Here is a 17,212-nt window from a genome sequence, read left to right on the forward strand (position 1 = left end):
GAGCATGTTGCCAGAAACATTGCGGTTTCTTAAAAACAAATAGACCTGCTCACAACTGTGCCTCAAGCTCAGCCTGGGCCACCCAGCCCCCAGAGCAAAACCCCTGATTGCTCCTGCTCTTGAGCCATTAGTACTCAGCTCAATTCCAGGCTCTTGGCCATGTCTGAAGAAGATGGGGAACTGACAGGGAACATAGGGATTCCTGTGCAAATTCACCTGCTGGGCCCCGGAGAAATTGGATACAACCTCTATGGTTAAATGAGTTTGAAAATCTTTGGGAAGTCATGGCCCTCTAAGACATGGCTTGCCAGGCAAGCTGCATTTGAATGGGCCCCATGCTCCTCGAGGCAAGGGCAAACTCACTTCATCTTGCTTTGCACAATGCAGAACTCCTCAACCCATGCCAAGGACGATAGGCAACCCTCAAAAGGGGACCCCTTGATGCCCAGCTCAGAGATGAAGTTCATCAAGCCCTCAAACTCCCAGCAGACTGAGTCCCTACAGACCTGAGAACTGGAGCAGCTCCCTCGCTGTGTGCTGGGGGTTTTGACCACATCCTCAAAATGACTTCATTCAATGCTGTAAGTCAATGAGCATTTGCCTCTTTCCTGGAGCAGGGCAGGCTGGAGGTGCCCAGATTCCTTCTCCCAGACCTCATTCTGGGCCTGGGCCCTCTGCTGAGGTGAAATAGTCTCCTGCCTCCCATCTCTGGAGAGCCGAAGGCCATAGTGGACCCAGGAGGGTGGGGAGAAAAGTCCTTCCAAAGCAGAAAGGCTCCAACAGTGGAGCCAAGGAAACAAGCTCCTTCCAGGCTTTTGGAAGAAGTGAGACCACCAGAGACCAACTCTGTTAGGTGATGTGAGGGAGGGTGGGATTTCCACCTGCCCCCAAACATCTACCATAACTAAAATTCCTTCAAGACTAGTTTACCTGTTTCTTGGGAAGGAAGACACTTGAAGTCTGCCTGTGGCCATCAGTTATAATAGTGTGAAACACCCCATCAATGTAGCCAGGGACAGGAAAGCAGATGGGATAAAGGAAGGAGTCCTCCACAGAAAGGAGCCCTGGGTTCTAGCTGAAAGCATGCAATGTGACCTGGGTGACTCAAGCAACCACTCTAGGCTTCAGTTGCCCCATCTATCCCATGCAGAGCTTGACCTCTCGGATGGTAAGACCCTTTCCAGCTCTAACATTTCTGAGTCAAAGATGACTCAAGCCCGGAGAAGAGAAAGGAAGGAGAGAGACAAGAAAGAGTATTGTGATGGGGAAAAGCAGAAAGACTCCAACAGCGGACTCAGAACCTACAGATCCCGGTAAAAAGCTTCAGGCTAACTAGGCTGCCGTCCCAAACAGGACTAGCTCCCCCGTCTACCGGCAAAACTTAGACTTGGGTAGCCAAGGGCCAGGAAGTATCAGGCACCTGGTTCAGATCCGAAGTTATGGAACTCAGAAGGGGTGAGGGGGGCTAAAATTGGGATCAGTTCAAATAATGGACCAAAGATTCTGCTGCAGTCTCCCTGCCTACAGCCCAGCGCTGAGAAAGGTGGGCATGACCCCCAGAGCAGGAATTTGAGGCCTAGGGAAGCCCAGTGAAGGGTCAGGTGGGGCAGAGGAAGCATACTGGCCTTCCATCCCCAGGGTCAGCCACCTCATACCAGCCCCTCACCCACAGGCCTCAGCCCTGGTCATGCCCAAGACTCTGGCTGGACCTTGGCAGGAAGTCTCCATGACCCACCTGGAACTCCTACCCAAAGTCCAGCCAAGCAGAGCACTGCACGGGCCTCGCCTCTGAGAGGTGGGCCTGCCCCGGATGCCCTGTTCTCTCAGCAGAGCTCCATCAGGTCCTCTGTCCCTCTGCCTGCTGGCCTGGGCACAGTAGCAATAGCCCTCCATCTGCTCTCAGCCCCAGGAAGCAGGAGGCTTGATCCTGCTGGCTCCTGAGCTGTAGGTAGGTGGATCCCAGCAGAAATGGCTTCAGGTGTAGCTGCCCATTTGTGCTCAGATCCAACTGTTGATCCATCAGAGAGCATCTCCACAGGAGTGATACCTTAGGGGCCAGATGGAAATGAAAACACTTCACGCAGTTCAGCCCTTTATTGCCTTCATGGGGTGGGGGAAGAGGGGAAGCGGTGGGTGAAAGAGAAGTGCCTCCACTGAGTTGGGGCAGAAAGGAGCAGGGGTGGGGAACCAGGAGCTGAGGATGCAGACACCTCCATGGGCCCCCGCCCCACCCCTCGGGCCTTCCTTTCACACCACTCCCTCAGTCAAGCCTTGGGCAGGTCCTGGGTGAAGGGCCGGAATGTGAAGAAGATGGGCTGGTCGGGCATCAGGATGAGGTTGAATGTTGTGCCCACGTCGTTGAGATGCTGAATTTCAACTCTGAAATTCTCCAGAATCTGAGAAAGAGGGGTGATGGACTCAGTGGACAAGTGGGGAGGATCCATCTCCCCTGGGCCAGACTCATTCACCTGTAGGCAGTGCCTGTTGAGCGGGATTTGGGGAGCTCTAAGGGGTCCACACCAGCTCCTACGGAACCTGAGAACACACCACTGGTGTGTCCCCTTGATTTAGGCTTTCGCTTTAGTTTCTAAAGAACCTTATCCCACCCCGCCCCCATCCCATCACCACCAGGGGGACAGGTGGCCAGGGGTACCAATGGGTGACAAGTATATTAGCCCGAAAGAGGAGGCAGCAGGGAATTGTGGGGGAGGGCTCTGAACAGAGATGGGAGTAGGAGGGTTGGTGCTTTCCTTAAGGCCAAAGCCCGCCCAGGGTGCCCAGAGGTCCCCAGACTAGACTCACATGGATAAGGAAGAGGGTCATCTCAAGCTCGGCGATCCGGCGACCCACACACTGTCGAATACCCCAGCCAAAGCCCAGGTTCCGGAAGTGGATGAGGTCCTTGTTTTTACCCAGCCATCGGGTGGGGTCAAATTTGCCCGGATTGAGGAAGAAGGTGGCGTCTTGACCCATGGCATAGACGGCCACCTGCACCAATGTCTGGGGACAAGGTGAGCAGAGGCCTAAGTAGGCCTCGCCTCCTCACAGCCAGGAGCATAACCCAGCTTCCCCACTCCCGCTCCCCAGACCAGCTGCCCGGCTGTCCAGAAGACACTGGCCACTGGGTGACCTTGAACAAGACCCCACTTCTCCCTGAGCTTCACCCATCAAAGGAGTGTGACTGAAGCCAGTAGGCTAGGGATGGCCCAAGGGATTGTCCTGCCCTTTCCTCAGCACCAGAAGGCCCCCATGGGGTTGCCCCCCTAACTCTGGGCTCCAGCAACTTTCCAGGGATCACCCACTATGCCTACCACTTTGCCCTTCAAACTTTGCTGCTGCCAAGGACCCTCCAGCAGCTCCAGGAACACAGGCAGCAGCCCCCATCTGTAGGCAATGCAGTCAGCCCCAACCTCCTGTCTGACGGGCAGGTCCTGCAGCCCTGCTGTACCTACCTTGGCAGGAATCATGTAATCTTGAAGAACCAAGTCGTTTGCGAGGTATCTCTGCAGAGTCACAGAGATGGGGTGGAGTCTGCCAGAGGAAGGCATTCAGAAGCTAACGCCCCGAGGCCAGGACAAAGCCCCAAGGCCCCACACCCAGCATGCATCTCGGGCCCAGTGGCACCACCCTTGGGGAATCTGGAGGCAAGACCAGGACTCTCTTCCCTCCTCCCCATTCCCAGCTGTCTCCCCAGACTTCTCACTTCCTGCTACCAATCTCCACCAGTCCCCAGGCACCATGCTGAACCTGGCCAGGATTGGGGTGGAGGCAGGCATGGGTGGGTGTGGGCTTGCCTCAGTGTCTCCTTGATGCTAGCTTTTAGAAGCGGGACCAACTGCAGCATCCTGCTCATGTCTTCCCCAGCCTGGCGCCGGGCAGCCAGAACCTCCTCCCGCAGCATCTCCTGCACTCTCAGGCTGCGTGCCATCTCGTACAAGTGCCACTGTAATGTCATGGACGTCTAGGAGGGAGGGTCAGGGTGCAGAAGACCAGGAGGGCCTGTCACTCCTGAGGCACCTGGGCTCGTGCTAAATTTTTATTTCCAAGAACGTCTTCCCACCCTTGTCCCAGTATCCAGAGACCATCACCTACAAAAGCAAAGTCCAATTCAAAAGGCAAATGTGCCAGAGGCTTTCTCCAGCGCAGGCAGGAATGTTTGGGGTACCACTTGTCCCTACCCTCATCCCTCATGTCACCAGAGCCTACCAGCTCCCCAGCCAGTAGAAGGCACCCACACAACCAATGCCTTCTTCCAAAGGACTCTGGAGCCCTTCAGAGGCCACAGCCCCTTCTGTAACAGTTCTCCCTGACTAACTGCCATTCCTGTTGAAATGCCTGTTAAACAAGCAGCCGTCTCCTCAGTAGAACTTCACAAACTTGAGCATTTGCCTATAGCAGTGAAGTGGGAAAGAAGGCTCAGATAATGAAGCCAGAACCAACACCCTGGTTCCTATCTGTGTTGCAATTAGCATACGGTTATACTAAGATGAACCTGCTAATCTCATTGTTAGTCAGCGTCATGACCGTTAGCCCATCCCTGGAGGTATGAGTGACCCTCATCAAGCCCCACAGGCCCAGGGACCCCAGGCTGGTGCCGCCCTCCCCCCTGTGGTTAGGGTGTGGGTTGTTGCACATATCTTACCAAGAATCATATTTTTGTCCAAAAAGTCAGAACACTCTCCTTCCTTCCAGCAGGAGCAATCATGAAAGCATGCCATCCAGTCACTTCCCAGTTGGAAATCCTTGTCTGACTCCCCAGATCAAGCCCAGATCCCCCAGATCAAGCCCAGATCCCCCAGATCAAGCCCAGATCCCCAGATCAAGCCCAGATCCCCCAGATCAAGCCCAGATCCCCAGATCAAGCCCAGATCCCCCAGATCAAGCCCAGATCCCCCAGATCAAGCCCAGATCCCCAGATCAAGCCCAGATCCCCCAGATCAAGCCCAGATCCCCCAGATCAAGCCCAGATCCCCAGATCAAGCCCAGATCCCCAGATCAAGCCCAGATCCCCCAGATCAAGCCCAGATCCCCCAGATCAAGCCCAGATCCCCAGATCAAGCCCAGATCCCCAGATCAAGTTCAGAGCCCCCAACACCTGCCTGCTGCTCCCAGCCTCGCCATCACCTCTCCCCAACATGCACCTAATACTCTAGCTGCACTGAGCTACACGCAGCTCCTGCAGCCCAGAAATCTTCCTCTGGCTGTTTCCTCTTCCTAGAATTCCCTTCCCAACCATGGAAGTCAGTCTGTAGGCCTTTAAGGCTCAAATCAAATCTGTGTATTTGTCTCACTATTTCCAAAGCCGGACAGGGTGGCTACTCAGGAAATACTTGTTTGTTAAGGTAGTCAACTAAGATAACCTCTCTGTGCCCCAGTTTCCCCATCTGAAAAGGGGGATAATAGTAATATACCACATAATTTAGTTTGTGAGCACTAAATGAATTAATACATATGAAAAGCTTAGGCTCTGCCTACCATATAGTGCATGCCCAATAAACATTACCTAACAATAATAGCTGCTTTGGTTCAGGTAAGCACTTTTTGGAGATCCCTTCTACATAACTTACAAGAACTAGATTTAAAATAAACTCAGCCCTAGCCGGTTTGGCTCAGTGGATAGAGCGTCAGCCTGCAGACTAAAGGGTCACGGGTTTGATTCTAGTCAAGGGCACATGCCCAGGTTGCGGGCTTGATCCCCAGTAGGAGGTGTGCAGGAGGCAGCTCATCAATGTTCTCTTTCTCATCATTGATGTTTCTATTTCTCCCTCTCCCTTCTTCTCTGAAATCAATAAATAGATGTGTTTTTAAAAATAAAATAAACTCAAAGGCTCCATCTGCAGCCTGTCACAGGGACTGAAAGTCTTCCATTAGAGCACGATGTAAATAAGATACCTAGGAAATAAAGGTATTCACCCAGGGGACTTGACACATATTTCTTCTCTCTTGTCCCAAAATGTTATTTTCCCCCTCTCCTCCTGGCAACAGCCTTCAAGACACAAGTTGAATTTTAGTTCCTCTAAGGGGCCCTCTCCCCATCCTGCAGGGTCTCTTCTCAGCATTGTCAGTACCCGATCCAGGCCTACTCATCCAGCCTTATGACTATGGTATGGTGGCCATCCTTGTCATGGGATGAATTGTGTTCCCCCAAATTCATATGTTGAAGCCCTAACCCCCAATACCTCACAACGTGACTATATTTGGAGGCAAGGTGTTTAAAGAGGTAATAAGGTAAAATGAGATCACTGGGGTGGACCCTAATCTAATAGGACCGGTGTCCTTATAAGAAGAGATCGGGACACTGACACACACAGAGGGATGACTGTGCGAAGACATAAGGGAGAAGAGGAGCCTCAGAAGAAGCCACCCCTGCTGGCACTGATCTTGGACTTGTAGTTCTGGAACCGTGAGAACAGTACCAGTCTGTTGTTTAAGCCGTCCTGTGTGTGGTCTTTGTGTGGCAGCCCTAGCAAACTAATATGTGGGGGAGAACGGAAGACAACAAAAGGACCCTAGAAGGCAGAGCCCAGGGCTAATTCCACTGGCTCCCAGTTTTTCTGAGGTCCTGCCTGCCTTTCTGAATCCAGTGAGCTGTGTCCCCCACCTGTGACTGAAGGGCTCACCACCTATGCCTAGTTACTGCCTTCTCATAGGTTAAAAAAAAATGTTGGATCAGCCTCAAGGGATGACTTGACCTCAGCCTCCTAGGAGATGATTATTTAGAAAATAAAGTCAAGAGAAGGAGATCTACCCCACATGGGTAGGGGTTTGAATGATGCAAACTGGTGGAGAAGGGATACAGGGGCACAGGAAGGGACAGGGTATGCCCCTATGATCACCTCACCGTGTCCACGCCCCCTGCCAACATCTCTGTAACGTTGGCCTTGACGTCCTCGAAGAGCAGCTTGTTATTTCCCAGGAGGCGGTAGAGGACACCCGGGTAATTACTGAAGTCTCTTTTCTGTCTCAAGTCCAAGTAGAAGTTCTGGGTGTATTTTTCAGCTGTGGGTGGGCAGGAGGGGGGAAAAGAATGAGGCTCTCTACAGGCAGAAGTGAAGGGATGGACCCTTGGTGAGAGGGGTGGGCCAAGGGCTTGGAGATTCTGAAGTGCTGCACTTTCTAGCTGCATTTTACTGAGCACATACTATCTGCTAAGCCCTTCCTATCTGTTTCTTTGTTTAATTCTTGACCATAGTCCTATGGAGTAAGTGATATTATCACCATTTTACAGGTAAGAAAACAGAAGCCCACAGAGGGTAGTGACTTGCCCAGGGTTAGATGGGTGTCAGGAACAGAGAAGGGATTTGACTCCAGGTCTCGCGTCATCACCATACTCCAATCAGCCTTCTCCTCCCTACTTTACTAATCTCTCTCACCCAAGTCCCAGTCTGTCCCCAAGTGTAGCCGGGTCTAAAACACTAGCCTTAACCTATCTTGGTGATCATGGGCTCCTTAGAAGGACATGATGGACATCTTAGATCTTCTTTCTCCATAAAGATCTGATCATTCCCAACAGCTGGCCTCCAACTCACCAATCCCAGGGCTTATAGAACCTCCCTGATACCCATCCCTGCCCACATAGCAAGTCAGTGTCCATTGACATAACTGGGGCAAAGAAGCAGGCCGAGACTTGGGGCTTCCAGCTGTGTGTGTGTGTGTGTGTGTGTGTGTGTGTGTGTCCACCCAAGCCTGGGTTTCCCACCCCCTGAGGTAGACAAGGCTCTCCTGGCTCCCAGACTGAGTTGCCCAGGGCATAGCCAGAGGAATCCTCACCTTTACTGAAAATCACATCCCATGCAGCCACATGGTCACGCCATGTCTTGGTCCTGAACAGACGAAACAGGCCTGGAGGAAGCATGAGCATGGGGACACTGGTTTGGAACATCTGGTAAACGGCATCAATGAACCGCTGAGCCTCGGGGTCCACAATCTCCTCCAACATCCCCAAACGTTCCCCAAATATGACGTTGGTGATGGCTGCAGGGATAGGCACAAGCTGAGGAGACTCCGCTCCCAGGAACCCCCACCAGCCCACTCCTGCCAACACATAGGACCTCCTGACCCAAACTCAGTCTCCTTCAGTAAAGAAACAGAAACCTAAGGCGATTGGGGCTGAAATTTCAGGACTGAGGAAAACTGCCCTTCTGACAACCACTCAGGGGAGCAAGCAGAAGACCCTGAAAAGGGATCACTTGAGTGGGAAGCAGTCTCAGCAGAGCTGGGAGTGGGCCCAGGCTGGGATGAAACAGTTCCATCCACCCTTCCACCAGCACCCCAAGCAACCGCTGGGCTTTTCTCCGGGAAGAGACTCCTTAGCTGTAATTGACCAAATTGGCGAAATACTTCCTGAAACAGGCCAGATGGAAGACTAGAAGACATAAAGCCCTAGTAATCGGCCATACAGGACCCACCCTGGCTAGACTTAAGAAGTCACAACAACCCCGAGTTTTTCCCACCTGTGGGGTCAGGAATGTGAATGCCGATTTTATACCAAAGTCTGGGCATCCCAGATCTCCTGCAGTGATCACATGACTCCTATCATGCCACAGGGCCTTTGTATGGGCTGTTCCCTCTGCCCAGACTGCCCAACCTCCTTACCCCATCTGAATAGCTGCTACACCTTCTTGAATACGCAATTCAGATTAACCACCCAATCCTCCCTTCCCCTCCCAGACCTCAAAGGTCTATGGCCCAAGAGAGAGAGATTTGCAGAATGCAGGGCTGAGCCATACTCTGTCTTTTAGAGGGTAGTGACAATGGGGACCTACGTTGTGGAGACCCTTGCCCTCATAGTATGAATGCTAGATAAGAGTGTTCAGCACCCCCTGGGTAAAATGGCAGAAAATGTGTTCAGTAGCCCATCCCAAAAACCAATTCCACCACTTCTTCAGGGTCTATGCTGGCTGGGTCTCAAGGTGGGATGCTGGGTTCTCCCACCCCCTTACACTCAAAAGCAAAGCGAAACAGGTCATCACTGATGTCCCCTGAGAACTTTCCGGAGCCCTGCTGCTTGATGCGCCTGTGCAGGATGCCGATGAAGTCCTGGGACACCGTGTCCAGCAGGGGGATGAAGTTTTTCATGGCATCTGGAGTCATCACCTCCTGGTTCAGGGCCAGTCGGTCTTTCTTCCAGGCTCCTGACTTCCTGCGGAAACACAGGCCCTTTGGGCCCTCATGGCCACAAACCCCAGGCTTGGCACACACAGGGGGGCCTACCTGGGCTCTCCCAGGAGGCCAAGTCACAGCTCAGAGTCCAGCGCTCTTGTCCGCCAGCCCTCACTCCTCCCAACACCCTCAGCTCCCTGTTTCTGTTGGGCCTTAAGGAAGAGACAGGAAGAAAGTGAATGAAGGAAAACAAAACCTGAGCCCCGGCCCTGCTGCTGCTGCTGCGAGCTAGGAACTGGGCGTCTTGGAGGCTTTTATGTCTCTTTCAGTGCCCTCGTCTTTGCCTCGTCTTTGCCTCCGCTATAGTATGCCTTTCCCGTCACTTCCCCTTCCCCCTGGCTGTTGCTCACCTCCGGCCATTTAAGGGCTCCTGTACGTCATCCTCTCTGACCCCCGCACAGACATAATTGATCAGCCTCTCCGCTGCACCCTAGCGTGTCCCTTTATTCACGTTGGTGGGGACTGTCACATGCCCAGAATAGGGTCAGTGATAAGCCTCAGCTTATGGCCCACTCTTGAAAGCAGATCCATGCAAAGCCCTCTTTCTAGCTCGGAGGCTTTGTTTGTTTACAAGAACGATTTATAAGCTCACCACCCAATAGGGAAACAAGGGACATCACAGTAACGTCTATGTGTCCAACTAAGGGGACCACCAACCTGACTCTCTTGCTTTTGTGTGTAGTTTTACCCGCTCTACATATAATTCTACAACATGCTTTCTTGTCATGCCTTGGGGGATTTGCTTTTTTGATGCAATTCTATCTGTCTCAATATCATCTGTACTGTTGGGGGTCACTGAGTTTGTTCATAATGAGTGGCATATGCCACCACTCACTAATTGATACTCCCGTTTGGCATTCAGGTGGTTTCCTGGTTTTGTGCTTCTGAAGGACACTGTTGCCAACATTCTGCTCCCTTCCCCTCAGGGCTGTTCTTTAGAGCATGTCCCTGAGAGCAGGACTGCTGCCTCACAGGGTTGTGTGTATCAGTTGCAGGTCATGGCCAATCATCTCAAAGTGCTGGCACCAGTTTCATCCCACTAGCAATCTGGGAGAGTTCTAGTTGCTCCATATCCTCACCAACGTTTGATAGGGTCACATTTTAAGTTTGTGATGAGGAATTTGGTGGGAAATGGTACCCACTACACTAAATACACCGGTTTGTCCTGTTTCACTGCCCTCTTAGACCGTGAGGGACTCACAGTGGCAGGACCCTGCCTTACATGTTGCTAAAAGCCCAGAGCCTGGCGCAAAGTCTGGCGCATAGTAGGTTCTCAATAAGATGGGACTTAATGAATGAACTAATAAATGAGAACTTTGCAAGGTCTTTAATTGCCCATTCAGTTCTTCAGCCTGACCATTTCCCTGCTGGCGGGCACAGCAGTTCAGTGTCATTACCGTCTGTTTCATGGAGGCAGGAAGACGACAGGGAGGTGCCTAGAGTTCCCAGCCAGACAGCACAGAGCAAGCATGGCCCCAGCCCCTCTCCCCAGCTTCTGTCCCCAGACTCACTTGAACAGGACCCCGACGGGTCTCTGGTAATGCTGGTGATAGGCAACCCAGGGCGGGATGCAATACCGTTCTGGGGTGGCACCCTCAAATTTAAAGAGAAGGGCCACATCTTCAGGGTCAATGATAAAGACGGACTCCATGTTGCCAAGCTTCTCCCTGGAGGGAAAGAGAAGGGCTGTGGCGTAAGGAATCGAGGAGAGCCTCGGAGACCCCGTGCAACCAGGACAGGACTCGGCTCGTCTGTAACCACATCATGGCTGAGAGCAGAGCAGAGGGCGCTGGAAGTGGGTCCCCTTTCCACGGGGTTCTTGCTGTCTCTCACCCGCTCTGAGTCTCAGTTTCCTCTGTTATAAAATGGAGATGAATACGTACCTTTCTCACAGGGCTGCTAAAGAATAAGATGAAGTCTGTGAATATGACTCCTGTTAGGCATTCTCTAAGTGGCAGTTTATGCTCCTCATAGTATCCATCGGCTGCTGTCCTGCCACAGCCTGTCCTCAGGACCAGCCTCGCCCCCACCCACCTTCCACGGACCAGCAAGTCCTCATCCCAAGTCCATCCCCTGCTTATTCTTCCTGAGTGTTCAGACCCTCCCCACTCCCTCACCCACTGCATCGCTCAGAAACATGGGACCCTCGTGTCACCACTGAAGTGACCCTGTACTGGAATGACTCCACGTAGCTTACTAGATAGGTCACACATGGGCTAGTCAATCATAGGCCGGACAAAGCACTTTGTCTCTATTAAAACAACACTGGCCCTGGCCAGGTAGCTCAGTTGGTTAGAACATCATCCTAACACACCAAGGTTACAGGTTTGATTCCCCATCAGGGCACATACAAGAATCAACCAATGAATGCATAAATAAGTGGAACAAATTGATGTTTCTCTCCATCTCCCTTCCTCACTCTTCCTCTCTCTCTACAATCAATATAAATTTTAAAAACACACACACACACACAAACAGCCCTAGCTGGTTTGGCTCAGTGAATAGAGCGCTGGCCTGCAAACCGAAGGATCCTGGATTCAATTCCTGCCAAGGGCACGTACCTTAGTTGCAGGCTCCTCCCTGGCCTGGGCCCTGGTCAGGGTGCGTGCAGGAAGCAACCAATCAATGTGTTTCTCTCACATCGATATTTCTGTCTTTCCCTCTCTCTTCCACTCTCTCTAAAACCAATGGGAAAATATCCTCAGGTGAGGATTTAAAAAATAAAATAAAAGTAAACACTGACCCAAGTACAGATTGTTGACATAAGAAATGTCTAAACCTGTGGGGAATTTTAGAAGATTTTATGTGGGCCCAAACTGAGGACACTTACAGGGAAGCAAGATCTGAAATGCCCCAGAGATCTACAGTTTTGCAGTATCTTTTATGCATTTGAAATTAAGGAGGGAACATAGGAAGATTATATGAAAGTGGGAGAAGACAAGGCAGGGATTGGATAACAGGATAGTTAACAAGATTGATGTGTTCTCTCTAGAGTGGTCAGCTTTAGAGGAGGGGTCGGAAAGAGGCATTTCGAAGCTGTGCTAACCTAGGTGCACAGGAACAATGGGCAGGGCGTGCTAAGGCAGAGATAAACCTTTTACTAAAGAAGTAAAATGTCTGGGATGTGACTACCCACCCACACCTGCCCAGTTAGGAATCTATGATCAATGAGGTTACTTTCCCTAGAATCCTTTTTTATCCTCAAGATGTACCTCACAAAGAACTTTGCCAGCAGTCTCTTTTAAAATACAACTGTTGTTTCTCTCACATCAATGTCTCTCTCTCTCTCTCCCTTCTTCTCTAAAATCAATAAAAATATAACCTCAGTAAGGATTAAAAAATAGGAAGGAAGGAAGGAAGGAAGGAAGGAAGGAAGGAAGGAAGGAAGGAAGGAAGGAAGGAAGGAAGGAAAGGAGGGAGGAAGGGAGGGAGGGAGGGAGGGAGGGAGGGAGGGAGGGAGGGAGGGAGGGAGGGAGGGAGAGAGAGAAAATACAAGGGCTTGGGGAAATTAATAACCAGAACTGTGAGCGGAGGTTTTTTCCCCTGGGGTCATGCCTTGCGACGCAGATGAATGAGCTCCGTGGACCAGAAGATTTAAACTGAAGTGTGGACAATTTATTACAAGCAGATTCTGACTCCCCTCATGGGAAAGGGGGCCCAAAATGGGCTGCCCGTGTAGCCTTGTAGTCCAGGTGTGTGTGTGTGTGCGTGTGTGTGTGTGTGTGTGTGTGTGTGTGTGTGTGTGTTACAAGCCTGCTCTATGCCCACCTGTGTCACCACCTGATTGATTCCCTCACTGTTCTTGCCAGCAACAGACCTGAACTTGGTTGCTGCAGGCTCTGCCTGGATTCCCATGCCTCCCGCTTTGAGTCCAGAAACATTTTATTATTTCTGGTTGGTTGGTTCCTGTGATTAGGCTGCTCAAACCGCGTGTCTGCCCTGCCTATGTTCCACCTGCCTTGGTGTCCCACTGAACCCCTGCCCTGCCTGCCTGCCTGCTTTTAAAGTTAACTTCTCTCAAAACCACAGAAAATTCCACTTGTCACTTGCATCTGTCTTTTGTGTGTGTGGTGTGTGTGCATCTGCCTTTTGTGTGTGTGGGGGGGGGGGGGGCGGGGTATCTGCCTTTTGCATAAGAAAGTTAATTCAAGATATATTTAAGGCAAAATATTAGAAATACATACTAGTACAGGTACAAGCTGAGTTCTCTCTCCCTCCCTTCCACCTCCTCCCTCCCCCGCTTCCTCCCTGCAGTGATGAAAATAGTGGGAGGAGGACGGGCGGGGCGGGGGGCGGGGAAGGGGGGGTTCAGGAATTCAGCTTTAACTGCTGACCTATATACCCTGGGCCTACCTTCCCAAGTCTCCCAGAAAATCCCCTCAGTGTTTTTCCAACTACCGTTTGTCCTCACACCACTAGCTCCATAGTCCCACCCTGGCTCAGCCAAGTCCTTGAACTGCTAGTATTATTATCAATTCTGCTTCTGGGAATCTAGCCCAAGGCAATGACCCGACAGGGGACAGTGATGCCTAATGGATGAGGAGGTTCATCACGGCATCTGTGTAATAGCAAAACTCCCAGAGTCCACCTCGAAGAACTGACTAAAAAAGTATGGCTTATTCATACTGTGGACTATAATGCTGTCTTTCTAAACTACATTAAAAAGAGAAAAGAGGAGCGAAGTCTTTGACATATTTTTGTGGGACAACACCAAGCAGTGTATATAACATTCACATTTCTAATGGTTCATACATATTATCAAAATTGAGATTGTATCTGATTTCAATTTTTCATTTGTGCTTGTTTATATTTTCCAAATTGTTCTATAAATATGAACTAGCACAGCCTTTGTATTAAGAAAAAACCTATGGGGGGGTGGGAGGTAGGAGAGGGTAAAGGGGGCATAAATGGTGATGGAAGGAGACTTGACTTGGGGTGGTGAATACACAATACAATTGTACCCCTGAAACTTATATAATTTTATTAAGCAATGTCACCCCAATAAATTCAATTTTAAAAATAACAAAAAGAAGGAATCTACCAAAGTTGTATTTTAAATTCCTCACGTTTATTCAGAAGTTCACCGTGCCTAAGCTGTATGTGTGAACAGCAAGGTGGCACAGTGCCTGGCATCAGGCAGCGGCAGCTCCCGCTCTGGCTTTGCCCTGGTGAGCTCTGTGACCTTGGCAAGACTCTGCTCCCTGGGCCTCAGTTTTCCCAACAGTGAAATGGGGATTGTAACGCCCATTTAAAGGACATGCTTCAAGGCGCAGGTAAAAGTGACTCAGAAAACAGAAAGGGGCTTGGTAAAGGGTTCTTCTGTGGCACAGGAAGCAGGGGATAGAGAGGGATCTCCCTGAAGGGAGTTTCGGGGAGGCACTGCCGGGCCGAGGAGAGAGAGAGGCTCAGGAATAACTTTCTCCCAAGCCTGGCACTCAGCCTAGGCCTTCCGGCCTCCAGCCCGCTGTGAGGAAGGCGCTGCAGACTTCAGAATGGGGTGTGGGAGCGGGGGAAGTGACCCAGCGGCGTGGGCAGCTGGACCCCTGCACAAACAAGCCTGCCCTCCCACCCCCAGCCAGCCAGCCAGCAACATGCCCTCGGATGCTCTTTCCCTGTCACTCAAAATAAAAGGCATTGTCCCCCCTGATGTTCCCTCCCTCCCCAACAATCACCTCCACCACCTCCATCCTCCTCAGCGATGCTCCCAGAAAAGAACCCGGGCTGGCCTAAAGGTGACCCGCCTTAGAAACTGCTAAACCAGAACAAGCAAGGCCTGCCACAGGGGAGCCCTCAGATACCTGCTCCCCCCACCCCACCCCCTGGGAGTGGCAGTACCGAGGCCAAAAGACCAAAGTCCCTTCCTCCAGGTAGAAAGCAAGACAGGTGCTTGGGGAGGGGGCCTGGCCCGGCCAAGGGGAAGGGACAAAACCAGCGGCTCCAGAGACGCACAGGGCTGCGGGGCGAGGCCAGCGCCCAGCAGGACAGGGACCCAGCTGGGGGACTAAACACCCTAACCTCTCTGAGCGTTAGTCCCTTCGACAATGGGGTGGAAAACTTACCTTCCAAGGGGTCCTGAGGACAATGGATGTAGGGGGCAGTTAACCAGTTAACCGAGGCTGTTCTCCTACCACCCCCCACCCCACAGAGTTCCGAAGGGTAGGGCCTGGGAAGGGTTGAGTCTGGGAGTGGAACCCCCTGTCTGGGAGCCTCATCCATTCTCCCACCACCGTCCCCAGGCACGAAGAAGCGAAGGCAGAAGGTGACAGGGCAATGGGCAAGCAATTTGGGAAGGGGGACACGGCAAGGCTGTGCAGGCCCCCGCCCTGCCTGTCCCTCCAGCCCGCCCTCTGCCAGGCTTACCTGTAGATGGGGCCATACTTCTGGAAGTTCTGGACTTGGTGATAGTGGAAATTCTGTGAGCCCTTCTCCCTCCAGAAATGGTACAGGTTTAGCCAGCCGTTGTCACCAGGGGAGGGGATCTCACTGAAAGGACGAGGCATGCGAGTGGAGATTCTGGCTCCCTCTCCAGTGGGCACCCTGGGCTTCCCCGGCCCCTCCGGGGGGGCACTCAGAAGGGGCTGGCAGCCTCTGACCAGGACGGAGCGCAAAGGAAGCCCCCGGACCAGCATGCTGTCCCCACGACTGCCCCTGCCCCTCCTCCTGCGGCAGCAGGGCCTGACGAGAGACTCTGGCCCTGGGGCCCAGCTTATATCCGCCAGCTCAAGGTTAAGGGAGCAGCTGACAAAGCAGTGGACTGCCCTCCTCCTCTGCTCGGCCCCTCCCAGAGTGGGGTACCAAGGCTCAGCCTGGGTTCCTGCAGCCAGAGAGGCTCTCCGAACACCAGAAGACCCTCCGTCCCTGTCCGCAGTGCCAGCCACAGCAGGCCCTGGGGATGGCACAGGTGTGCGCTTTGCCTCCGTGGGGCCTCCTGCTGACCCCTGCAGACATCCACCGGACCTGCCCACAGCTGGGGCTTGGGGACAGGAATGAGGGCCTGGGAGGAGGCTGGAGGCACCTTGTAGCTTTGGGGCAGCATACATCTTATTGTGACCCCCACTATATATATATATATACACCATATATGATTATAAACTGTTTTGTATAGTTCCCTGATTTTGCTTTATTTAAATTCTTTTTCTATTAGAGGCCTGATGCACGAAATTTGGACAAGAGTAGGCCTTCGCAGCCCCTGCGCCTGCTGGCTGCCTCGATCCGTCGCAGCCACAGTGGCTGCAGCCCCGGCTTCACAGAAGGTCGTCTGGAAGGTTGTCCGAATTATCGGTCCACTGTTCAGCCATTCGGTCAATTTACATATTACACTTTTATGATTATAGATAGTTCCCTGATTTTTAAAGTTCTACTTTCTCTGCTTGCAAAAAGAAAAAAAAATACTATTTTCTGAAAATGTTGTAATTGGCAGGTATTGCTATTATTATTTTTAAAGATACTAATAACTATAAAAGTAAAGTAAATTAGCCTTATTTGTTCATTTCAGAACATTGAGGAAAAGGACAAACAAGACAAATTACCATCTCCTGAGTCTTGAATGCTGAGTGAAAGAAGCCAGACACAAAAGAGTAAATACTGGTTGTGAATGAAAAAAAGGGTTCTATGGAAGTAACCTCACAGGGTGATCTGATCTTAAGTTCTTAACCGGGTATAATGATGGCTAATCTCATCCCAAGCCTATAACTTCTTTAAAAAGTTCTAGCTTTGCCTTACACAAGCCCTGTCCTTTGTTTTTGTGCATCTAGGTTAGCACACCTTTGAATTACCTCTATTCAGAGGACAGCCCATGTATATCCAATAATCCAATTCTGCCTGGCTTTCTCCCACCTCCATGGAATCTTCCTTACATTCCCTCCTTAATTCCAAATGCACAAAAGAAGCTGTAAACTGTCATTTTGAGAAACATTTTTCTGTCTGTCGAGATCTTGCTTCCAAGTGTATCCTCTGTTTGGCTCAAATAAATGTTTATAAAATTCTCTACAGGTTTGGATGTTTCCTATGTTGATATGTTCGATTCCATTCTGACAGAGTTCAAGCATCG

The 17,212-nt window shown here is 51.4% G+C and overlaps 2 protein-coding genes across 3 annotated transcripts in view; one reads left to right on the forward strand and one right to left on the reverse strand.

Annotated features, from left to right (window-relative positions):
* The window catches only part of CCDC33 (coiled-coil domain containing 33), a gene marked incomplete at both ends in the record, with an annotated part of 100,183 nt that extends 99,673 nt beyond the window's left edge, over window positions 1–510 (forward strand). The window contains one exon of the mRNA XM_079767689.1: window positions 388–510. Coding sequence (XP_079623815.1) covers window positions 388–510 — 123 coding nt within the window. The remainder of the gene's footprint in view (window positions 1–387) is intronic.
* A 1,572-nt stretch (window positions 511–2,082) lies between these two features.
* On the reverse strand, window positions 2,083–15,843 carry CYP11A1 (cytochrome P450 family 11 subfamily A member 1). 2 transcript variants are annotated; one of them, XM_079768570.1, is made up of 9 exons: window positions 15,523–15,843; window positions 10,674–10,829; window positions 8,943–9,142; window positions 7,771–7,842; window positions 6,842–6,999; window positions 3,795–3,961; window positions 3,453–3,531; window positions 2,803–3,000; window positions 2,083–2,396 (listed from the first exon to the last, which is right to left on the reverse strand). In XM_079768570.1, the coding sequence occupies exons 1-9, from the start codon at window positions 15,789–15,791 to the stop codon at window positions 2,265–2,267; spliced, it is 1,431 nt and encodes a 476-aa protein (XP_079624696.1). In that variant the 5' UTR covers window positions 15,792–15,843; the 3' UTR covers window positions 2,083–2,264. The 2 variants fall into 2 exon arrangements, with proteins under 2 accessions (XP_079624696.1, XP_079624695.1); XM_079768569.1 differs by having other exon boundaries at window positions 7,771–7,974.
* Window positions 15,844–17,212: the final 1,369 nt, after the last annotated feature.

Source organism: Cnephaeus nilssonii (assembly GCF_951640355.1).
Source record: "Cnephaeus nilssonii genome assembly, chromosome: 4".
NCBI lineage: Eukaryota > Metazoa > Chordata > Mammalia > Chiroptera > Vespertilionidae > Cnephaeus > Cnephaeus nilssonii.